General features: G+C 43.2%; 1 protein-coding gene across 1 annotated transcript in view; it reads left to right on the top strand.

Moving 5' to 3' along the window:
• Positions 1 to 25,559, top strand: part of SND1 (staphylococcal nuclease and tudor domain containing 1) — a 392,617-nt gene that overhangs the window by 43,100 nt on the left and 323,958 nt on the right. The window contains exons 7-10 of the mRNA XM_057731861.1: positions 187 to 345; positions 1,615 to 1,721; positions 4,002 to 4,092; positions 15,105 to 15,218. Coding sequence (XP_057587844.1) covers positions 187 to 345; positions 1,615 to 1,721; positions 4,002 to 4,092; positions 15,105 to 15,218 — 471 coding nt within the window. The remainder of the gene's footprint in view (positions 1 to 186; positions 346 to 1,614; positions 1,722 to 4,001; positions 4,093 to 15,104; positions 15,219 to 25,559) is intronic.

The raw sequence follows: 25,559 nt of genomic DNA, 5'->3' as shown, positions 1-25,559 counted from the left end.
GATGATGATATTTCTAGTTGCTTTTTATCAGTATGTTTTAGAAAGGGTTGGAAGACCTGATTTGAGACCTTTCCAAGCTCAGCTTTGTGGGGTTTTTGCTTTCTAGACGGTTCCTTGTGGCCTGAGGGTGCCCAGCATTCACGTTAGGCTGTGTCACCCACCCCGTCCGCCTTACTTTTGCTTTAGTGCCCAACTTTTCGACGGGAAGCGGATGGCAGTGAAACACCAGAGCCTTTTGCCGCAGAAGCCAAATTTTTCACCGAGTCTCGACTGCTTCAGAGAGATGTCCAGATCATTCTGGAGAGCTGCCACAACCAGAACATTCTGGGTACCATCCTTCATCCAGTGAGTGTTCCTGTGTAGACTGACTGGGCCGTGTGGAGCGGGGGGTCCACTTGGGGTTTGAAGAGCTGTAGTTTGCTTCTCTTTTTCCTCTCTGTGTTTACGAGCCATTGAAATATCTTGGCAGAATTATCATCTACTGATTTTGAGGCCTATTCTAGGGGGTTATCAGTTATCTGATAGAATTGGACAAATCTGCAACTTTGTACTTTTAGAAAACTAATCTCAATTGTTATTGGGTTTATAGGGGGAGGAAGGACTTCTAGCACTATTTTCCCAAGTGCTGGTCCTAAAGCTTGCCAGTGAAAAAGGTGGGAGGTTGCCACATCACTTAGAAGTGGCGATGAAACTTGTAGACGGGATTGGTGAGGTTTGTGTGCAGGTCTAGAAGTTAGTTATTTGGAGTATTGGTAGCACGATGATGAGGGAGGTGTTCTATGGAAAATCTGTGTTCCGGGGCTTATCCAGTTACTATCTAACTCTGCTTTTGAGTAGGAACTAGGTTCTTTAAGTTCTTGTAGTTCTGACTGTTGGGAGTTTTACTCTGTTGTATACTTTGGTAGGTGGGGTATTCTTGCATGGGAAATAACTTTGTTTTTTAACACCCAAGTTTAAGTAGATTTTCGTTATTGTAACCTGTATCCAATACAGAATAAACTACTGTTATTCTTTGGCTAAAGAATTCTTCCATGATGGCAGTTGTGGAAGGCTGGGAGGCTTGGTTTGGAATGTGCCAAGGTCATGTCTGTTTCTTCTGGAGTGCTAGCTGTCTGCCGGAGCCCTGCCAGATGGCTCTGTGTCACCATAGAATGTGAATTGTAATTCACTGGGCAAAATGTAGCTTAAGTTATTCCCTTACTCAGCCTGTTCTTCAGCTTTCCCCTTATGAAGAGGGGAGTAAGTGCTGATCTCAGGGAAGGAAATAACAAGGTATAATCTCTACTGAAGATTAACATCCTCTGCCCACAAGAAGAGCTATTGAAACGTCAATTCCATTCAATGCCACTAACATTCATCCTACCCCTGTTAAGTGAGAGTTACTGTGCTGGGTGTTGTGGGCATGTGAAGCAAAGGCTGGTGAAAGGAGTCACAGAGCAGCATCTCCCCTCTTAGGGCTGGTTTCTTAATCAGAGAAATGGCTCTTTTTTTTTTTTTTTTTTTAAAAGCAAAATAGATTGTGGCTATGTTAATCGTGTCAGAAGTCTAGAGAAATAGATGCTCTTGCAACAGAATCTAATCTGTGCCTGCCTTCTCACATGCCTCCTTTTTCAGAATGGCAACATCACAGAGCTCCTCCTGAAGGAAGGTTTTGCCCGCTGTGTGGATTGGTCGATTGCAGTTTACACACGGGGTGCAGAAAAGCTGAGGGCAGCTGAGAGGTAAGGTCTGTCGGGGAAGCCTTCCAACCAAGGATCTTGGTGCAGATCTTCAGGGGAAGAAATCTAAGGATCTTCTCTCACCCATCATCAGTGTAAAGGATGAGGGAAATTCCAAAAGCGGCTAGGATCTCATAGAGGAGTGGCTTGCTTATAAGTCTCCAGTCTAATTCAGTGCTGTATTCTAAGAGCCTCGATTTTTCAGTTCCCTTTTTTTCCAAGCCCCTCACTTAAACATTCCAGGTTTCAGGCATTTGAAATGAAATAAACGTGAGGATTATTTGAGGACAGTAAAACAGCTCATCAGCTACTTCCCAACATGCAGGCTGGAGCCAGGCATATGTTGGAAAGATGGAGCCCGTGGGTCCCAAAACATAACTATCCAGTGTTGTTGTGAGGCCTAATGCCCTAATTTATCTAAGACTATGTTGTAGTTATAAATGTTAATGCAGCTGTGAGGCATCATGTTTTTGGCTAGGTGCCTCATGGTTAAAGCAGATGTAGCAATAATTGATTTCCAGATAAATGATAGTTGGATATTCCAAAGGTCAGTGGCTGCTTCAGGTTTTTCCAGGTATAGGTGAACTGGATTCTCCTGATGGGGCAGATGGAAGAAAATGAAGGAGGTAGATGAGTAGAGATGATGTTCTCAAAGTCCAAGTAACTACCTCCCAGGATATATTTAGGAAGAAGGCCAGGGCCACTAGTGACAACATTCCACTCAAGCTTGTGTGGCTTATTTCAGAGTCATAAAATTATAACGGTCTTGATAACGTCACATTTTTGCCTTTGAGGCGCACCGCTACGGGATGTGCAAGAATGTGAATTGAATGACTGTATTTCCCCTTTCTTAGGTCTTTTACAGCCTTTTGTACCTGTAGGCAGAAATACTTAGAACTTTTTATAAAAGTAGATTTTAATCTGGGCGATTTGGTATGGCATGCCTGACAAAGGTAGGCTGATTGAAAAAACACGACTGTATCAATTTTTTTTAGTATTTTTATGTTCCACAATTAAATTCAAAAGATAGAATATTCTTATCAAGCACAGCATTCCAGATACCTCTGATTATTTCATGATGCTCAGTTTTTTTTGTTGTTGTTCAGAAAATCCTGTAAGTCTATTAATCTAAATTATTATTTTGGTTGGTAATTCTTTTTGCATTCTTTAAGTTCCTGCCTCTCTTTGAAGAAAATGAGTTACAGTGACAGTAGTTTCTACATGTTTTATAACATCTAGAGGAGATTTTTAAAGAGTGCTCATCATTAAAAAACAGGTTTAGACCAAGGAATGGAATCATATTTCAATGATATGATTACTTGCCTACTGTTTTGCATGCTGTGTTAGACTTGCTTGCATTGTTGGTAAATCTCTGTTGAAGTATTTCATGAGTTTTACAACTACTACATGCTGCTTTTGTCTTTTCTCATTTTAGTGCTGCTTTTAAAAGTTGCAATACTGTTTTCAGAAATAATAGTTTAATAGTTCCTTTCCCCTGCATTCATTTACTTTTAAATAAATACTTTGGCAGTTTTTCACACATATATATATATACACATAATATATGTATGTGTGTATATATATACACATATATATAATATACGTGTGTGTGTATAATTTTTAAAAGATATCTTTGCACATATTCCCTTTCCCTCAAAAAATGTCTCCTGGGCTTAGTACTCTAAAACAAATTTATGCCAACATGATTTTTAAACTTTTGCCAGTGAAATTCTATTGAATTTTTGTCCATTTTTCTTACTCACTAGGTGCACTAGAGTGACAGTTTTGTTCTTGTTTTCCAGGCGGGATTTGGGTAGCTGATAACCTTTTCATAGTTCAAATGGGAATTGAGCAGGCCTATGCTTTTTAAAAAATATATTTGTTAGATGTGTGTATCCTCCCTTCCATTTAAGAGAGCAGTTGCTCTGTGTTTGTCATCCTAGTGCCTGGCATTTAGTAATCTCTTAGGAGGTGCTTGATAAGTCAAAAGAGCTAATTATTGAGGTGGACTTGTGCTGTCCAGACTCAAAAAAGTGTACACCCAGACCCCAGCTTATCAGCCATGGGTTTATGGTGTGTATGCATCTTGGATAGTTCCAGTTGCCAGATGGTTTTTCTTGTGGCGGTCACACTGGGTTTTATTCTGGCTTGACTGGCCTTTTCTCCTGGGTGCCTTGGCTATGAGATAGGGTAGAATTCTGTGCTGTTTGCTCCTGTGGTGATGGTGGATTCCTTTGCTGACCTAGTCCATCTGAGTGATTTGCATCCTTGCTTTGTTGCCAGGTTTGCCAAGGAGCGCAGGCTGAGAATGTGGAGAGACTATGTGGCTCCCACTGCCAATTTGGACCAAAAGGACAAGCAATTTGTTGCCAAGGTGAGTCATTCTCAGCATCTGGAGATGCACTGTGGACCGTGTCAGGCTAGCGGTAATACAGAGATCTGAATAATCAATCTGGAACTGAAGCATTTCATTTCTGTTTCAAGGCAACTCACTGGTGTGTGGATGTGTGTGCATGATTGCATGCATGTGTGTGTTTATTGTAGGGGACTTCGAAACTATAGGAACTTAAATTCCTTGCTTTGAATTTGCATAACTTCATTAGAAGTTCATGGCTTAAAGTTGTGGACAGTGACCCCTTGAACTCTCTCTCATGTTCTGGAGGTTCTGCTGCTTAGCAAACGACATTCTCTTAGATTTCTTTCTTTCTTTTTTTTGGCTTTGCCACGTGGCTTGCAGGATCTCAATTCCCATCAGGGATTGAACCTGGGCCACTGTAGTGAAAGTGCCGAGTCCTAACCACTGGACCGCCAGGGAATTCCCTCTCTCAGATTTCTTATGCCCAAGTATATATGCCTTCAAATTTCTCTTTCTGTTTTGGGACTCTTGTGGATTTGAATTTTTTCTAATGTGATGTGTTTTTCTGAGGGCTCTCCATCGATGTGCCCTGGGATGGATTTCTCTGATAGGAACTAGAGGTACTGAATAGATTGTTTGGGTCCAGAAGCAGTGCTGTATGTAAAGTGTTTTTTCCTTTATTGCAGGGTTTGGTACCTTGGGTGGTAGAACCTATAGTAGACCTCACTTTCCCAAAATTGCTGATGTTTTAAACTTATTTTTACTTTTGGCAAGACATGCTGGAAGCTCCATGTCCATGGGCTGAGAAGTGGCTGTCCTAAAAATGTCTAATAGTGAGTTTAAGATGGAAAGCCACTAGGTGGCACTGTCAGCCTGAGAAATCCTAGAATGCTTTATCTTAGAATTGTAACATTTTAACAAGTCTCTGAGGAATTGACTGAATTTCTTCACTTTCTTTTTTATGGTGCCCAAAGCAGTAGGTCACAGAGTGCTCAAGTGGCCCCTTCCCTCTTCTGGTAAATGGTCTCTAAGCAGCTGCCTTTTAGTGGACATTAGTGGGAGGAGCCCCTGGTTGGATACTCCCTATACATCTTCCACATCTTGATGCAGACCAGAATGGACCTCTGCTTCTTTGTAGGAGGACCATACTAGCTCGGAAACTTGGACATGGCTGCTGTGCCTAACTGGAATTTACTTGGTGTGTTCATGTCTCCTGTAGTCTGTTCTAAAGTGTAGCTACACTATTAAAGGATGGTCATTCACTCACCAAGGAGGCAGGCCTTCCATTTTTCACCTTTGTCACTTTGGGCATCTGTGATATTAGTGATGTAGATGACCCTTGGGAGGCTCTCATTCCTTGTATTGTCCCTGCCAGCCCCTCCTCCGTTGAAACTGAGTTTGTAGAGAAACCTAGAAGATTTTGAAGGGTTTTGGGCCTTGGCTGGCTGGGGAACTAAGGCATTGCTGAAGAAAAAGTCTTCAGCTAAAGGATTAGATGACTGAGTCAGTGGCTTCGCATTTATCTTGAATACGACTTTATTGGTAACTAGAAAAAGGAGAGCTTTAGGACATTTATAGGACATTTCTTCCATTTTTAAAAACCCAGGATCCCAGAATCTGTTTTGAATTTTTTGTTTTGTTTTAAAACAGGGTGAGGCTTTTTTTGTCTTTTAATTACAGTGAAGTTTTATTTGTTACACTGCCAGAGTAGGGGAGGTTGCCTCTAAAAGCCATCTGATTAAGGATCCTGTAGTATCCTAAACATAAATTTAGGTCTTTTGGATATAGGCCCATTCAGAGAACAGAGAGAAAAAGGTGTTTATAGGTAGATAATGGTTTTTAAAACTTAGTGAATTTTTGAAATTCTTCAGCATTATTTTTGTTTTTAAAACAGGAAAAAACATAAAAAGAAGGAAAAACACTTGTACTAGATGAAGTTACTATGACGCAGCTTTCTTTCTTTTCTTTTTTTTAAAGAAAGTCGATCATACTTGTCGATCTCTGGGGCTGGCAAACTACGGCCCATGGGCCAAATTTGGCCCATCGCTTGTTTCTGTGTGGCCTGTGAGCTAAGAATGGATTTTATGTAGAAAAAAAGTTTTGTGGCACATTGAAATTATATGAAATTCAAATTTCAGTGTCATGAGTAAATTGGAACATGGCCACGTCTGTTCGTTTACATATTGTCTAGAGCTGTTTTTGTGATATGGTGGCAGAGGTGAGTAGTTGTGACAGAGCCCATATGGCCTGCAAAGCCTAAAATATTTGCTGTCTGGCCCTTTACAGATAAAGTCTGCTGACCCTTGATCTACACCAGTGCTACTCAGAGTGCCTTGCTATATAAGGAGCTTGAGCCAGAATGTAAATCATGGCATTGCTGCTTTCATCAGGAAAATCTTGCTACAGAAAAAAATGTCAGCAGTGTTCTCTGTGATGTAGTTGATTTATGTTCTGGTACAAGCGTCTAATCTCATTGCAGACTGGCAGCCACTTTTGAGTAGTACTGACTTGTATTCTTTTGTATATAATTTTTAAGTTTGTTAGTTTTTATTTTTAACACGTAGACACTCTGTGGACCTCTTAAGATATGTACTCATCTGTTTCCCTCTCCCTTGAGGCAGCCATTTTCAGCTCTTAGCTAATCCATGTCTTGGAATAAAATGTTAAGTTGCTAGCTCTTAATTTTTCAGGGATAACCCCTTTTGCTTCACACCATGGATAATGAGGACTTAGTTTTTCCACACATGGGTGTGCATATACTTTTCTCCATGCCTTCTAATAGGACTATATCATAATTTTGGCTCAATTAATATTCAGTGTTTGCTTTGTAAATGCTAATCACTTCCAAGCGATGTAGTGTATTATGACTACTTTTCATTTCCTGCATGATTTTTTGTTTTCCCTAGAGTTAATAGCTTTTAGAATTTATGTATATATCTTTTACATATTTATTAATTCAACCCCCACATTCTGCCTGTCTGAATCTCTTCTCAAGACATTGATTCAGTCTGTTATTCTTATCTTTTTCAATACTGATTTCCAGGAGACTTGTGACCTGTACCAATCTGGATTAGTTCTTTTTCCCCCTTTTATAAAGCTGTCATCTTTGGATTTCTTTACCATTATCTTGAGGTTTTCTTTGCTTCACTCCTGGATTGGTACTGTGTTTGCTGGATCTTAGGGCTTCTTTATGATTTGCTACTTTATTTTGGTGGTACACATTCTGTAGCTTCGTGGGAAAAGAGTGCCTGGTGGATAAATTTTTTGATACCTTTCATGTCTGTTATTACACTTGATAGTTTGGAAGGGTATAGAATTTTATGTTAGAAGTTATTTTCTTTTAGAATTATGAAGGCATTGCTCCACTGTCATTTAGCTATTAGAGGATTTTTGTTTGTTTTGTTTTCTTGTTTTTTAGAGGTCTGAAACCATTCTGATCCCTCCTCCTTATGATACCTTTTTTTAATTTCTGTAAGCTTTTAGCAAATTATTCTGAAATTTTGCAGTGATACCCTTTGCTTATCCATGTGTGAGTATGTTGTGGTTTAAATTTTAGTTCTTTATGACTGGGAATTTCAATTGCTTTGTTGTTGATTTCCATCTGCATTCTCTGCTCTCTGGAATTCCTATTTGGATGTTTGACTTCATGGACTAGTCTTCTAATTTTTTCTTACTATTTTCCATTGTTTTGTCTTTTCTTCTTTCTAGATATCTTCATGTTTATCTCTCATTTATTCTATTGGATATTTCATTTATGGTGCTGTATTTTAATTTCTAATAGCTTTCTTTGTTCTCTGAATGTTTCTCTTATTGCTATTTTAAAAAATAACACGTAATACTTATTTCAGAGATGAATATCATCTGTTAGGTTTTGAGGAATTAATAATAATTTTTTTGAAGACTTTTTTTCTCCCTGCAATAGTCTGTGTTCTCTAAGTTGTTTCTAGTTCTTTTTGGTTATTTCGATCCCTCATTTTCCATGTTAGAGGCTCTCCTCAGATATATGGTGCTCCTTGGTTGTCTCTCTCAAAGAATGAGCTATTCAACACTGGTTTCAGAGCAGTGAACTCTTCTATATGGGATTTAGGGTATACATCTTTATTTATTTATTTATTTATTTATTTATTTATTGGCTGCATTGGGTCTTTGTTGCTTTGCGCAGGCTTTCTCTAGTTGCAGTGAGCAGGGGGCTACTTTTTGTTGTGGTGCACAGGCTTCTCATGGCGGTGGCTTCTCTTGTTATGGAGCATATGCTCTAGGCGTGTGGGCTTCAGTAGTTGTGGCACGTGGGCTCAATAGTTGTGGCTCGCAGGCTCTAGAGTGCAGGCTCAGTAGTTGTGGCATACCAGGGAAGTCCCTAGTGTATACATCTTGAAATCCAGGTGCTTCTTACATAGATTTTAAACCAGGCTTTGTTTTGGGCCTTATTTTTATACCCCCTTGAGATTCCTGGTTTGATAGCTTTATTACTCTTGGTTGAGTAGGGGAAGTCTGCAGTAGAAATCAGAAAGACTATTTTCTTTTCTCATCACTAGCTCAGGATTTAGCTTTTGTGAGTCTGTGGAGTCAGTTACCACTCATCCCTCTGCTTTCCAGCTTCCAAGTTTCGTTGCTACATTCTTCTTTCCCATTATCTTTGCCCGTTGGGGCTTTTGGCAAAAAGCAAAACAAAACAAAAAGCAACCCCCCGAAACCCTTTATTTTTGTATAGTGGTATTTAGGGAGGGTACCAAAGTAAATATTTGAACATGCTTTATTGTTCATAGTGTTGCATTATAAGGCTGCATCATAATGTATTTAACTAGTTCCCATAGGTCATTATTCATGTAGTTTATCACTTTTCCATTATTTAGAAAATGGAATAAATCTCTATGTAAATAGCAGTTATTTAACCTTAGGAGCATTTTGGAGCATATCTGCCAGATAGCTCCTAGGAATGGTAACTAGTGTATATCCCATGCGTGTTCATTTTCTAATACTGAATGTTGTAGAGCAGAGCCTGACCAACTTTTTCCTAAAGGACCATATAGTAAATATTTTAGGCTTTCTGGGCCATGTAGTCTCTTTGCAACTACTCAATTCTGCCCCTGTAGCAAGAAAACAGCTCTAGGTAATATGTAAATGAATGGGTGTGGCTGTGTTCCACTAAAGCTATTTACAAGAGTAAGCCTTACAAGTGGGCTTTTGGCCATAGTTTGCCAAACCCTGTTGTAGAACATGGGATGTCAGCATTAAATGTAAAAGGGAAAATAATCTGTATTTCTTTTCACAAGCTAGAACCCAGCTGCAGTTTTGTAGTCATTTTGCCTAATTTAAAACATTTGTTAATGACAAACTACTCTTTCAAGGAAACCTGAAAAGGTACTAAGGTGCCTTGGGCCTCTCCGAATGTAGTCTGACAGTCCTACAAGTTCTTGCTGAAGGATTCTGCTCTGCGGCTGATGTAACCATAAGGCCTGAACAAATAGGGTGACTGCTGAAGAGAGGACCACCGTCTCCTAGGAATTAATTATACAGGGAACCGCTAAATAGCCTGAAGGCTAAAGGTGACCTATGAACTCTTGAACTGGGTGCATCTGGGACCCTCTGGGTGACTTCTGGCACTGATGCAAAGCTGTAGATCAGAGTGTTGGCCAAGAGTCTCATTTCTGAGACATTTGAAACTCAACAAAGTATTCTCTGGATACATGTGGCACTGAAAGACTGGTTTCCACTCTCTGCTTAAGCAGCTTCTCTTCTTAAGGAAGGAAATGCTAGGGAGGGCTCTCCTGTCTCTCCAGGTTAGCAGAGAGGCATGTTCACTTCACAGCGATTAGCTGAGCCTGCTTGAGACTTTTGTGCCTGTCGTGGCTTGCCAGTTTCCTGCCTGCCTTCCCTGTGGCGTTTTAGCTGATCTGTGCTGTTTGTAGCCATATGGTCCCTTGAGCACGTGGCTTGGCTTCCCTGTCCCTGCTGCTGGATGCTTGGGCCTTGCAGATTTCACAGACCTGAATAACACTTGGGGGTGGGGAGAGGGGGTGGAGTCGTCTCACTGCCCGGCCTGGTTAGATAGAGGCAGCTAGCTTGGTTCTCTGTACCAATTGATGGCTTAACCAACAGAGCACAAAACTAGGTGCTTTGGGAAGATGCAAAAGAATGAGAAGCGGTTCTTGGTCTCAAGGAGCTCACCCTCTAGGGCTTCATCTGGGAAATTGCCCGAAGCAGTTAACTGTGTGATATTGTTGGCTACGCCCAGTATTAGAGGTCAGTTTATAAGCTATCCATGGATACAGTGGATTCTAGTACTTTTTTGGTTTGGCCCTGATGATTTCTTGCTATGCAGAAATGTCATAGCTTTGAATAGGGTTTGTTATCGTGTCTCTCTGAGATGGATTTTAAAAGGATACTTAGTATTTTTGGCTAGACTTATATATTCTTATTTGGTAATGTGGAGAGAACAAAAAATACTAGCTACTTCCTTGACCTTTTGTCATATGACGTTTAGGTGAAAAGGAAGTTCTGGGGGTGGTCTGGCTATGGCCCCTCCTGTACCAAAAAGAGGTCAAGACTTGGTTTGTAGCTTAAGTTAGCAAACTAATTTGCTGATAAGAAAATGATTGAATTAGAAAAGATTTGTAAACATTTACCTAGCCTTTTAAATTGAGATTTTATTGTTTAGAAGAGTTTTAGATTTACAGACAAATTGGCAGGTGCTATGCAGCTCCCACGTTAACCCCTCCCCCTCCTAATTTCCCCTGTTGTTGTCTGACATGATTACGGCACTTGATTATAAGTAGTTTCCCGGCATTGATATGTTATTATCAACTACTGTCTATACTTTAGTCAGATTTCCTTAGTTTTCCTCTAATGTCCATTTTCTCTTCCAGAATCTCATCCTCAGTAGCACACTAAATTTAGTTGTCATATCTCGTTAGGCTCCTCTTGGAGTTGGTGGTTTCTCAGATTTTCTTTGCTTTTGATGACCTTGACAGTTATAAGGAGTATGTTCGGGTATTGTTGGCTGCCACTCTATGGGAATTTGTCTGATGCTCGGCCTCCTTTTAAGAACCTCTCACAGGTGCAGTTTGTTGGCTTGCGCTTAGGTGCCTAGGGGTGCTTGCATCAGGAAGTGATGCTTCGTATTGTGTGACACAGGGTGGCAGCTGTGCTGTTCTGGGGGCTCAGGAAGGAATGTGTGCAGTGAACCCGGCCATTGCTGTAACAGGGTGGGGTGTTCCTTGTTTCCCACACTTTGGTGTTGTTTCACTAGTGTTTCCAGGATTAGCTTCAGGAAAAGAAACCTGGCAGATAGCCTTGGGGAGCAGGAGAAGCAGCCGAATGTCCTGAGTTTAGAGAGTAGAAAGGGCGTTTGGTGTCCCATTTCCAGTGGCCTCATCAAGGGTGCTTGCTGGTGGTGCCTCTAAGAGCCCTGTTTGGGCTGATGTTCCTTTTCTTTCTGTCTGGTACTGATAACTTAGGCAGCTTTGGGAGGACTGGTGGTTGTGTCTGGGGGCTCTTCTGAGGGTCTCTAGCTCAAGAGGCTGTTGTTGGCTCTTTTTGTTCATCTCATAGATGCCGCAGGGCTTTTGGAAGCTGAGCAGCAGCAGCCCTTGGCGTCCAGTGCGCAGCACTGTGGATGGGCTCTGCAGATGAGGAGTGTGGCAGGAGGCCAGGGTGAACGATGGACATCCCTTGCCCCTGGCCACGCTCTGCCATCCTCCTGACTTGTGGCAGCCCTTAGCCTGTACATGTCATCATGAAACCATTCATTTTTCTTTTTACAGTTGGGCTCTAAGAAATGCAGAGGGAACTGGATTTAGGGCATGTATCTCGAGTCCAGCCAGTGACCTTTTTTTCTATGTAGATTCTGCTCTTGGAGTGTGTGTTAGGGTAGGGGTGTGTGTGTGTGTGTGTGTGTGTGTGTGTGTGTGTGTGTGTGTGTGTGTTGATTAGGGATCTGCATCTTGTGGAGAAGGTAAGCGATGATGTGGGCATACTTCACATTGTCCCGATGGAAAGCACCATCAGAAACATCGCCGTTATAAATGTGGTCTGGGACGCTGCTGACAAGCAGGCTTTGGATAGTAATCCACTCTGCATTTTACTTATTGCACAGTGTGTGACTGTAACTACTATTTTATTGCTTCTTCCATTTCTCTGCCCAGGAGCTGCTTGTTCTCCGGACAGTAATGACACAGTTTACAGAAGAATGAAACACCATAAACTCCACTGACGTACACACACACACACAGACACACACACTCGCACCCCTTCACCAGAAGGGGTTTAGCTGGCAGCGTCAGAGTGCTCAGTTCCTGAAGAGGAGGTTGCTAATCAGGGAGATGCCGAGCAGAAAGTCTGCTGCCGAGGCCTGAAATTTACAGCTCCAAGAAGTCGTTCGCTGCTGCTGCCATGACTGCTAACGCGTTATAAGGGGTGACAAATACTAGGAACTTGTCACCGGGGTGTGCTTAGATCTTCACATTCTGTAATCAGGGGGTGACGGTGTGAGCACTCTGATACTTTCCCTGGGTTTATTTCTCTCTGAGCATGACTAGGAAGTAGAGAATGTCTAGATATTTCTCATGTCCTGATTATAGAAAGCTTCCCTATGTTTTTGGCAATTGACAATTTAATAGGAGTTAGTTTCAGAGTGAGAGCAATATGTAGCTTGGTCCATCATTGAAATTTAGGAAATACTGCGATGTGTGTGCACTTGAGATGCCTGGCGATTACCGTATCCGTTGGGCAGTGGTCCTGTACTTTTGAGGGAGGAGCAGTGTTGGTTTGCTATACTAGCTATTTTGCTTGGTATGGCTTGTGGACTTTTTGGTTTGAAGATGGGATAGCAGTATAGGACATATCGTGGAGACCTTGTGGTCCCCTCCCCCACCCACATGTGCTGTAATCCATTTCATACAAATGTGGGATTTTGAAGGAGAGGAAAATCATTAGCTGAGGTCTTTTTCTTTCGGTCAGTTGGCAAAGCCACTGCTGTTGTCTTTATTCCATTATGACGGACATGTTCACTTGGCATTAATGTGTCTAGGTGGTAATGGGAACAAGATGTACTCTTTTTCTTTCAGTTACTGAATCTGTGTTCTTGGTTATACCTCTTGACTGTTTTTAAGTTCTACACTTAAAATGATGGGGCTGGTATGAGGGGCTCTTTGATTGGAGGGTCCTGTGTACACTTTGGCACCACCCATACTTCCTGTTCCCTTGACTTGGTTCCTGACCTTGACTTGGTTCTTGTCTGGACCACACATCATGCTTTTCATTGCCCTTGAGTTTTGGATTCTGGCTCTCTGGGTGTTAGTGTTAGCCTTTATGTGATTCTCAGTTCTATGAAAAAGGTTACAGCAGAATGGCTGTGGTTATTTGAGCCTTTTTTTTTTTTTTTTGCTACGTTCAGATTTTCAAGTTAATCTTACACATGGTTGAAGATGAACATTATCAGCCCTCTCCTAATCTACACAGCTCTTTCTCAGACTCTTTACTGCTTTTTTGGTCCCTGGCCTGTTTTTCTCTACACTGCTTCCATTACTTATGGCATTGAAACCCCGGGATTTCTTCCCATCCAGCAGCGGTAGTCAGGTTTCCATGGACTTATAGCTTGATTCCAACTTTTTTCATTCATTCCGTTTGATGGTGCTTTCCTCCTGCTATTTCCTGTCATGTATAATTGCTCACTTGGCTTTACCTTTTGCTCCTTCTTCAGATTGTCCCTTAAATTATTCTTTACTCTTTTTTGTTGTGTGGTTGGCTGGTTCTCTGGAAAAGGTAGAGACTAGCCATTTTTGCAGGAGCCTGCAAATGGTATTTTCTGTTGTAAAAGGTTGTGAGCCTTCCAGGGAATAGTCAGTGGAGGCTCTTTTAGGATACTTTCCAGTGTGATACCCATCACAGCAAAGGAAAGGCTGGCTCCTTTTGTTTCACATATAAAAGAGGAGGGGAATTTTGCAAGTCTATCCTCACGGTGGCAGCTGACCCTGTAGTTTGTTCAGCTACCTGTTTGCTCCTGATGGGGTGTGATTGAAGCCTAGGAGAGTTGGTTTTGATTCTGCAGATGAAGTGGATGGTGAGTGGTGTTTTGTAGTCAATAGCTACCTTGTAGCAAAGTGTTACTTGCCAAAAAAAAACCCCAAACAGCCTTGTAACAACAGGTTCTGAATTTAACTGGGTGAATTATAGACTGCTGGCTGAATTATGAGGTCTAGTGATAACCCTGATGTGGTCCTAGTCTGGTTTCAACGGAATTTTATTCTCTACACATTGGCGGGGTGTTCTAATAACCTCCACAGAGGAATATTTGTGCTTTTGCCCTTGAATAGATATTCTCGTAAGCTACCCCAGATTGGGAGTTAATCATTGGCTGAGTGGGGACCAGTGTTACTGACTTTGGGTTCCAAAACAGAGATGCCCATAGTAGTGCCCTGAAAAGGTGGCTTTCAGAGTAGCTGAAGTAATATCTTAGCAATTTCATGTTTCTGCCTGTGAGATTAACAGCTGAGCATCCCCTTTCGCACGCTGAGATGACAATTCTTTTTGCCCTTCACTTGCCTTTGATTTTTCTGCTCTGCATTGGGGTGTCCTATTTTGGTTCTTTCTCATATAGTGCTCGTACCTTCTTCTAATGCAGCCCTTGCCTCTTTTCCTAGAATCACATTGTGATAGGCATTTTGATTTTAGCTTAGAACCTGTTTCAAGGAAAATCTTCAATAGCACGTAGAGACTGGATTTCCAGTTCGTAAGCTTTGTAGTTAACCACAAATCTTGGTCAGGGCAAAAGATAAAAGAAAGCGCGAGTGTCTTTATGAATGATACAGATCCTGTCTTGTTGAGAAATCATCATGTCTTTGGGGACTGATAATGATAGGATGGTTTTCTTCAACATTGCTGTACCATAAAGAATGATAGTGGATCTACCCCAGATGGCTTTTGATCTCACCCTTCTTCCTGTGACTGGTGTGCCTTGCTCCTTAGCATGTGTGCTACGAGATTTGGGCCATTGAGGCACGTTTAAGCATTTTTTGCCTTCTTGCCCACAGGTGATGCAGGTACTGAATGCCGATGCCATTGTCGTGAAGCTGAACTCTGGGGACTACAAGACCATCCACCTGTCCAGCATCCGACCACCAAGGCTGGAGGGGGAGAATACACAGGTGAGATGAGAAAAGCAGCAGAGGCTCTTTTCTAAAACCAAAGGGGGAGGAGCTGGAGATTTAGTTGGATGTGGTCCATGTGTGGGAGAATGCTCACGAATGAGTAGTGTAAATCACCAGAGTATTATTTCCTCGTGTTTGCAGCCTTGCTACCATTGGGCAGGCCTCAGTTTCTCCTGAACCACACTCACCGCTCTCCTTCATTTTCAGTGGGCCCCGCTGGCATTCCTCCCTAAGGGGCTTGAGAGGAGTCAGGGTTGGTATATGTTAGGTGGTGAATAGTCTTGTTTATTAATGAGATCTTACTCTCTGAGGATAAGGAGAGGAAAAGATGTGTGTCTCCTGTGCATGCTGGTAAGGCCTGTTGGCTGGTTATTTTGATTTGATTTGTTTTTGTTCTAGGAAGAGATGAATCTTGGTATATGTATATTATCTGGGGTCACCTACTCATCTTTTCCGAGTGGTAACTAGGATTACTAGTGGCAGTGTTTTGTGCTATTTGTTGGATCTTTTGGCAGCAAGGGTGCTTTCCTAGCCAACGTGTACGATGTTGGGATGTCAACTTTGAGAAATTATGTTTAGGATGAAAACTGCAGGCAGTTTTGTTTTAAATTTTGTGGTCATTTTCTTTCCATTATGAGTTATAAGAGGTTGGGGAGAGGGACTGTGGTGGAACGTTTTTATTTGTTTGGCTGTGTTGTTTTTACAGACATTTTTCCAGCCCCTATTTTTGCCTTCTGATAACTAAAGTGTGTAGCTGTGTTGCTTGGTTGTAGAACTGGGTCCTCAGTGAGAGCCAGTGCCACAAGCACACTGAACAGTGTGGTTGAAGTTAGTGCTGTGTGGTTTTCTAATGTATCCCTTTTGTAGTTCTAGAGACTTGAAATTTGCTTTTCTGATGTTTTGCACGTACACGTGTCTTGGTACATTCATGAGTTGAAACTCAGGCCCTGTTTTCATTTGTGTGAGAGTTTATAGACAGCCCATAAGAGTCAAATAAAAATATTGTGATTGTCTTTCGAATCAGATCATGCATAAGAAACCCATGCAGGATGGGTTCTTTGAACGTCAGGCCAATCAGTTCGTCTCCACCCACGCCCCACCCCCCAGCCACTTTTCCCCATAGAGGAGGTAATTTAATGCAGCAAACAGTATGGTGGTAAGGTTGAGAATGTAAATGCATGAAAGCCTAGAAATGCCAAAATAAGGTTCTCTCAGTAACTGTAGCTGTGCCTCATTGCACAGAGTAAATATACATCTCCAATTTTATCAGTGTTGGGAGTGGTCCACAGCTCTGCATCTGTGCCGTGCTGTTGGAATTAAGGTTCCCACAGCAACCACAACTTTGAGATTCTTGAACATTAATCTGTGTGCCTGCATCATCAGGCAAAGCATTATGTGAAAGTAGACGGAGTAGCTGAATTTTAAGCAGTTTTTAGGGGGTGTGGGGGTGTTATAGCTTACATGCGATGATAGCAGATTTTTGGGAGTAAAAACTAAGCTACCACTGAGAAGTTTCCATTTTTCTAGGCTGCTTTGGAACTCCTCAGGGGGTAATGGATGGATTTCCCTTAGCCTAGTGGATGACAGAAAGTTGTTAGAATATACTTCCCAGTTTAGGCAGGATCTTGTTTATAGAATTTCACGTTCTTTACCAAGGTGGATTATCTCTTATTTTATTTTTAAAATTTCTGTTCATTCCTGAGATCTTACTCCATTTTAAGAAAGTTCTAAGTGAGGCTCAGCTCTAAGAGTCAGCACATGGCTTTCCAGTGAAATGAGGAGTGATTTCCCTTGTTTGTTTATTAAATTCCTTTGGAAGATTTTAATGAGGGCCACATACGAAATTAATACAGTACACGTTGAGTCCAGTGGGTGGAGGGTGCTGTGAAGAGCCCTGTTTTGGTGGGTGCTTGGGAAGTCTTCCCAGGAGCAGCTCGTATGCCACTTGAGCGCTCAGGGGTGAGAAGTAAGCAGATGGGAGAAAGGGCAGTCTAAACCAGCACTGTCCAATAGATACATAATGCAGGCCCCAAAACATGAGCTCTGTGTGTTATTTAAAATTGCCTAGTAGCTATGTTTTAAAGAACATTGATTTTAATGCAGTTTATTTGACTTACTATATCCAAAACAGTATCACTTCAACATTTAATGAATATAAAAAAATTTATGAGATATTTTTACTTTTATTTTTACTGTGTTTTGGAAATCTGGTGTATATTTTATATTTGGATCTGAGTTCACCCTAGCATATTTCTAGGGCTCAGTAGCGACAGGTGTGTAGTGGCTACTCTAATGGACAGCACAGTTTTAGGAATTCAAATGAATAGGTTCATTGTCATCGATAAATACTTACTGGGTACCCACTTTGTACCAGATGCTTTACTGGGGATGTAGTGGGGAGTAAAACCTCACAGAACTACTCTCATGGAACGTTAAAGTCTAGTAGGGGAAATATGCAACTAATTGCGTTTATGTCACGTGTTATAAAGGAAAGGTTAGAGTTTGTAAGAATGTGTAATCTAGGAAGGCTTCCTTAAGGCCTGAAGGCTTAGGAGTTAGCTAGGTAAAAAGTGGGGAGAACACAATTTCTGACCAAGACAGCAGCAATGGCAAGAACTGGGTGAATTTGGGCATAGAGACTGGATGGCCACTGTGGGTGGTGTCTAGTGGTGTGATGCTTGTGTGGTCCAACATATAGGCAGGGCCAGATCATGCATGTTCTGTGAACATTTCTGGATACTCATGAAAAGTGAGAGAATGTGGCATGTGACAAGCTGTGAGTAATTGTGTATGCCAAAGGGTAGTAAGATGTGGGTTTGGGAGTTAGCCAGAGGCCGCATGTTGAAAACGTGTACCATGCTTTTTAGATTTTTGTCTTGAAGGATTTTAAGGGATGCCACCTTTTTGGGTTTGAGTGTGCTTGTGTTGGTGGCTTGCATTTATAAAACATGAAAGTACTTTGCATCTATAAAAGAAGATAATGCTAGATGAAAGCTGATCTGTAGTGAGGTCTTCTGGTTTTGTTTTTGGTAAAGCTCACCTGGGGGTGAAAGGTGCAAGGAATGAGACGTTGTGGGTGTGGCTCTCGCAGCCCCTCTCTCATGCTGGAGCAGTCAGAGGTTTTGCCTCTCTACTTAAAAGAATTCCCTCTGGAACTCTCACAATGAGTGGAGATTCTCCTCTGTGCTTATCTTAAAGAAATTTACAGTGTGGGTGTCGGCATAGAAATTACCCAGAGATCCCAGTGAGCCTGTAACTATACGTGTGTAATGACTAGGCAAGCAGGAGTCCCTTTGGAGTCTTTGGTTTCCCTGGTGTTCTTTACTGTATACCGACAGTTCCTATTCTGCAAGGGGAGTCCAGTCAAGTACTCAAGGCATGAATGTCGGGACCTCCATTAGGGCACATTGCACCCTCGTGCAAGTTAGAGAAGAGTGCCCCTTCCTTCAGGCAGCCTCACGTCAGGGCACATGGCTTGGCAAGTAGAGTGGAGGCTGAATTTCACCTCTCATTCTCCCACTGTCCCCTTGGCCAGGTGCCCTCTTGCACGGCACAATGTGTACAAGATGATGTGGTTGTCCTAGTTAGAACACGGCTGATGGACTCTCCAGAGAAAACGTCAAGGGTGTGTTTTGGGACTTGGGGAATGGTCTCGTACTTACAGAAACAAAGGATGCTTGACAATTGTTTGGAGATGACAGACCATGGAGGGTGCCAAACGAAACCCTCAGGAGATTGCCTTCTTTTGAATTTTGGGACATTTTTGGGGAGGGGGTGTCAGTGGCTTTGAAATGGAGAAAAAGTAACTTGGCAGCTTATGGTATTGGAGCTCGTTCTAAACACAAGAACACAGTGAGATAAGGTGCAGATGAAGGAACTGGAGGAGAGGAAGAGGGAACGTCCTTGCATGAGTTTCCTCAAGGGCAGGCAGATGGCGTGCACAGACTCCTCCTCCCTACACGCGCCCAGATGATGACCCAGTGGGGCTTGCCCTTCAGGTAAGAACGGGGAGGTTCTTTCAGTGTTTATCTTCCTCCTACCCTAAACACTAATGTGACATCAGCTAATACAGATCTTCTGAGACATCTATATATTGTGGGGATAGTAGGGCAAATTGGATTTTCCTTTTTTTAAATACAGAGACAAATTCATTTCTATTAAATTATACATGAAGGCAAGGAGGTTTTGCCCAAGGCTAAGTGTACTTCCACTCCCCCCTTTTGGTTGCTTTCTAATTGTAGCCAGAGGAAGAGCTCTGGACAAAACTGTGTGATCAAAGGAACTGTTTGCATATCAGGCAGCTCCTTTGCAGTAGTTTCTGGAAATTCATGGGTAACCATGGCTCCCAGATTTTGGTTAGAGCTTGACTTGTTGCTGGAACATGTGATAGAGTGTGTAGTGTTTCCCTCAGAAGGAGCACAGTCGCATGTCTGAGGCTGTTGGTTCTGTTTCTGTGGCACCAAGCTTTTGGATTATTCTGGGCGAATCCAGTGTCAGCTCTTTGGAGACGTAGCTCCTTCAGGCTGAGATCCATTTTGGACGCCGGTATGCGCTGTTCCCGTGGACCCGAACACGTATCAGGGTTTCTCTTTAGGTACAGTCGGTGTTATCCAGTTGTTTGCCACAAAGATACAAGTGCTAAGTCTTGGAGAAAGACTATGGGTTTTCTGAGCTACTGCCTTAAAGGAGATAACACATTGTGCGATCTCAGGACTTCCTAGAGGGCTTTTGGCTTTGATCTGAAACTGGAAAACCAAGTGCTCTATTGCCCAGGGCTGCTGCGGGCTTTGTGTTACACTTGGAGTGTTAATGACAAAGGAAATACAGCCCCTGGGCATTGGATGAAGGGGCTGACTTATTTCCCCATGAAGTCCGATCATGCGGTGCTATTGTAGTGGGCAAAGACACACACACACATACACACACACACACACACACACACACACACACAAAACCTCTGGGAAGTGTGGAAACCCTTCCCCTCATCTCTCATCTGTGGATTTGTGCTTTTAACTTATATTGGTTTCCATCACCCTGTCTTTCAGTCTCCTCCGTGTGAACTTACCACGGAAATGTTCTTTCACAGCAGGGCCTCTAAATATTCAGAGCTGGGCACTGTAGGATCAGTGTTGTTAAAGCTGCAGTCTGCCTAATCTCCCAGAGTCCTTGCTGCCTGTTAGAGGGGTTTGTTTCCCTGGCCCGACCCCACTGGGTCTCCTCTATAGGCAGGTGATGGGAGATGGAGCTGCAGGTAGGCACATTATTAGTGATACCCTGCGGTGCTTAAGGGCTTTTTCTCAGAGGCAGGGTGGTTTCAGGTGCTAATATCTCCATTTGTTGTGCAGGACCCCAGGCTGCTTTGCCATTTAGACACAATTTAAAGTGGTCCTCAACCTATTCCCTCCAGTTTAGATTTCTGAAAGCAAGATGAATGGTCCCTCTGGACCCTAAAGCAGACGAGGCTGCCACTGAGATGCGTACCAACAGGAAGCTGTGGGGCTGCAGTCCTTAAGTGTAGCAGGGGCAAACCAATAAACCCACTGACTGTGATCTTGCATCTGTGACTGGGAGCATAAGGCAAATAGCAAATTGGAGAGGGACTCCAGGCTGGCATTGAGGACCTTGGAGAAAAGCAGAAGCTCTTTGAAATGAATATAGCATTTCACCGCTTTCCAATGGAGAGATTTGGGGACTGCAGCAATGTGATCAAAAGACATAGAATGTCAGAGAGCCAGCAGAGGCATTCTGTACCGGTTTCAGATTTGTTTGATCTGGGCATTTTTGAGAAGAACACTTGAAACTTCTTTGTTAGAGGACTGAAAAAAATTACTATTAGGAGACGATGGCTTGGTTTTAGCTCATCTACTTAAGATTCCAGGATGTATATATCCTGTCTTTTTTAAAGATTAATACCTGTTGCTTGGCTGGAGTAGTCATTGGAGTCAAGACATTTCATATCTGGGTGGATCCAGTTTCCTGAAATGTACGTTCCACTGATCTTTATAAGTGAATTATAACCTGGAGAAGATAGCAAGTGCTATTTCCCTTTGGTTTACTTTTTTTCTATTACAAATTATATTTTCTTTTGTTTCCTTTAGTTACTGCATCCCCTTCTCCATGATCTTGCCTCTCTCCTTCAGATAATTTTTGTGGGAGTTTAACAGTCTCCTGATGGGTCTTGCTGGTGAATCCTTCCCCGAACCGTGTGCATTTATGTCTTTCAATCCATCTCTTTCTCTCCCTTTCTTCTCCCTTCATTTAATCATCACTATTACACAGTTCTGTATTTTCAATTTGTCTAAGTCTTCCCAGTGCGGCTGTGTTCATATGTCTTGCCTCTCTTCAGTCCTGTGAGCTGCAGTAATTTTCTGTTGTTTCCAGAGTTGACAGCCACCTCATATTTACTGTCCTGTGACCATGTAACATAGCTGCTGAGCTGAGGTAACCCTCTTTCTTGCCTTGTTTCTCGAAAGCCTCTTTAGGCCAGAGATTTCCATACACAGTCCCTCTATCCTCTGTAAACTTTTTTAAAAAATTAATTAATTAATTAATTTGGCTGCACTGGGTCTTAGTTGTGACAGGCAGGCTCCTTAGTTGTGGCATACGAACTCTTAGTTGCGGTATGCATGTGGGGACTAGTTCCCTGACCGGGGGTTGAACCCGGGCCCCCTGCATTGGGAGCGCAGAGTCCTAACCACTGCACCACCAGGGAAGTCCCTCCTTCCCTTCTCTGTATCGTCCTGTTCTGTCTGTTTATGTCCAGGCCTGCCTTCTACCGTGAAGCCTAAACTCCACTGACGGCAGGAATGGTATGGTTTTCTCAGCTTCCTCTCTCCCCTCTTCTTCCGAAGCTTGCAGAGGGCTGTGACTACTGTAGGCATTTAATACATGTTGAAGTTGACGAATCTGCTGAGGCCAAAGACCGAATCCTTATGTGATTTTTGAGTGCCATCATCTTTAGCGCTTCCAGTCAGTCGCTTGTCTCCTTGGCCTCTGCTAGCCATCGCAACTTGAGCCAGTGTATTGGTGTCGGGAGGCCCCGGGCGGGGGAGGTTTTGCAGTCAGTTTTTTCCTGCTTCCTAATTGGATTGCTTGTTTTGATGGTCAGGTCACACATGGCTTGGTTTTCTGTAGGCACTTCTGCTTCCCCACTCCTGGCTTCAATCTAGTTGCTGCCGTTGGGGTGATGAGCCCTGCCTCTCTCTGAGCAGTGGTTTTCCTTGTAGTAGCATTCCATTAGCTCGGGGCAGGTTGGGTTCAGTCCACCAGAGGGGTTAATTTCAGGATTTTAAGTGCTTCTGCAGATTGGTCTCCAACTGATTTTCTTTTAACACCTCTGCTCTTATTCAGGCTTTCCCAAATTATCCCTCTTTCATAGCAGTTCAGATGTCTTGATTCACTGGAGTTTTTAGGTGCGCTTTTTCCCCCAAGGGCTATCTATTTTACTTTAAAAAAAAAAAAACAAAAACTGTTGTTGACCTGTTGGTTGTCAGATTATTTCTTTGCTTGGAACTAATTTTAAAATCAATTAGAGAAGCTTTCCCTTCATCTTTCTCTCTTTATTTATGAGATACTGATTGCAGAGCTACCTACACTGTGTTTAGATAAAGTACCTTTTTTTTTTTTTTTTTTTTTGCATAACATTTATATTCAAGGCAAGTTTAGTGCAGTCGTCCAGTGCCTTGCACTTCTGCAGGCCAGGGCTGTAGCTTTCATCCCTTGGTGGACTAATTAGCTTTGTACTGGGAAAGTTTTGTTCAGTTCAAAGACCCAAACGTTCCAGTTCCTCACGTATTATAGGTGCTATGGACCTGGGAAATTATTTTTGTTAGTAAGATGTTTATAATCTTAGGAACTGAGCCTCAGATTCTGCCCAGTTTGTGCATGGTGGGGTCACAGGGTGGACTTTAGGCTGGGTGGTAGATTGCGGCTGAAGCAGCATCAGGTCACGTCACTGCTGTGGAAAAGGCTTTTCAGAACGGAGACTAGAGGGGGGGGAAGCCGAAGGACACAGGTGCTTGCTTTTTTTCCCCTGCAAATGACAGGCCTATTGCTTAAGCATATTTTTAATGTCACTTTTCATTTCAGCCTGCCTTTGAAATCCATGGCCAGTCTATGAGTTGTTCACATTTTTATAGGCCTTCGACTCGCCATCTTGTGTGATCCAAGCCCGTTTTCGGCGGCGGATGCGTCTGCCTGGTTCAGGGTGGTGTTGCTGGCCACCTTGGCATGTCGCTGTTTCACAGGAGGATCTGTATTCGGTTTAGCCATGAAGACATCATGGAGACTTTGTGCTCCTTACCTGTTCACGTCTCTGCTAGAAGCCAATGGCTGTAATCTCCATCCTTGTCTCATTGTATTGGGCCCTTCGTGAGGCTAAGCAGAAACATCCCCTTTACGTGGGCATCTGCTGCATCTCCGTGTTCAGACATCGGTCTCAGAATTTGGTTCCATCTGCTGTCCCGCTGGTTCTGGATAACCCACGTAAGGAATGCCTGTAGTTCCTGTAGTTTCCAGTTTCTGCTTTAAAGTGCCTTTTCCTCCTGCCCCCTCACCCCCTCTTCCCTACTCTGAATTTTCTGGGTCAAGTAGACTTTTCATTTCTTCAGATCTGGTGCCAGCTCACTCCCCAGCCCATAGCTGATACTCACGTGTTTGTTGTATAATGTCGCGTTTCCTTCTCATCGACTCTCATCTCGTTTGTAATCTGGGAGTGGGGGCTGGGCAGAATGCACCTACACTTGCGTTTCTGAGTCTACAGCTCTACCCTTCCTGGGATGTTTTCCCCATCATTACTAGGGAGGCTGGTGGGAAGGTTTGAGCTTTTTTTTGTTTTTAACTTGCTGTTTTCTTTTGTAAGGTGGTCTGGAATTAGGAGAAAGCCACGTTTTCTCATATAGAACTGCCTTTAGCATCTGCTTATCCAGCTGGAGGGCGTTATTTTAGAAAGCCTGCCCTGCAGAAGCTGTAGGTGGATGTCTGCAGATGTGCTGCTTTCCCAGGCCGGCGCCCTCAGGCTCTGGCTGGAGCAAGTCCCTTTGGGTGGGGGTGGAGACTGTATCGCCCCCTCTAACCCCATTGGCCCCTCTTTCCCCTTTCCCTCTTGGTGCGGCCACTGTGAGGCAGCACACACGCTGTGTTCTGCAAGGGAACGTTGGCAGTCAGCTCCCCTTGCTGGTTTTGATCTCTGGGACAGCCAGGATTATTAGGCCAGTTTGTACTTTAAGAGGAGGGACACTTGACATCACTCAAAGCAGCTTATTTTATTTATTTCTTATTTCTTATAAAGCTCAAAGAAGTTATCCCAGCCCTTTGCTGTCCCTTTCAGTGTGTATTAAACTAACAGCTCAGCGTTTTCCTTCAGGAAAATATCTGGGTTCCTCCCTGCCAGGCTCTGCCTCACCTTCGAAGATCCTCTACAGTGCCTGCCTCTTTGCTCTCAAAGCCTTTTGGCTTCACCTCTTCTTTCCTCACCCCCTTCCAGTCCTCTTCGCTCGGAGTGGTTGTTTCAGTCTAGACAGTTTGCATACCAAGTTACAGTTATTCCGGAGGTGCTTGGACTCCGTAATATCAATATTATGGAAAACGTAAGCTTCTCAATTGAGAAGCCATGAGGTGGCTTCTGTTTGTAACCCCATTTAGGCCCCCGGTTATTATTAGATGTCCATAGAATCCCACAGAGGGAGAGGAGTCAGCGGGGCTCTGTGTCAGAGATGTCTCCATCCCCAAAGATACAGATGAGTCCCAGGGTACCTGAGGTAGTAAATGGGACTTGACAGACTGAAAATTCAGTGCAATAAAATCCTACCACCTTTCATCTCTCACCCTCCTCACCCAGCAAGAATTGAATTCCCAGGGCAGAAGCTGATAGTGTTTAATATCTCCGTCTGGGACTGTAATTGAATGTGCTCAGGTGGGAACATGCTCTTCCATGCTCCATGCTCTCCTGTGCCCACCCCCGAGTGGCTGCTCTGGAGACTTGTGGCCAATTTCTGTGTGTCTACCTGCCCCACCCCCACCCCACCCCCGACCCCACCCTGCCACACTCCCACCCCACCAGCACCGTATCCCTGAGGGTCCTCAAAAGTTTTCTGTTGTTGTTGTTTTTGTTTTGGCTGTGTTGGGTCTTCGTTGCTGCACGCGGGCTTTCTCTAGTTGTGATAAGTGGGAGCCACTGTTCCTTGTGGTGCGTGAGCTTCTCGTTGTGCTGGCTTCTCTTGTTGTGGAGCACGGGCCCTAGAGCACGTGTGCTTCAGTAGTTGTGGTGCATGGGCTCAGTAGTTGTGGCCCATGGGCTTAGTTGCTCTGTGGCATGTGGAATCTTCCTGTACCAGGGAT

The sequence above is a fragment of the Hippopotamus amphibius genome, chromosome 4 (genome assembly GCF_030028045.1).
Source record: "Hippopotamus amphibius kiboko isolate mHipAmp2 chromosome 4, mHipAmp2.hap2, whole genome shotgun sequence".
NCBI classification, from domain to species: Eukaryota; Metazoa; Chordata; class Mammalia; order Artiodactyla; family Hippopotamidae; genus Hippopotamus; species Hippopotamus amphibius.
Note: the sequence above shows the minus strand (reverse complement) of the source record. Positions and strands in the feature narration are given on the sequence as shown.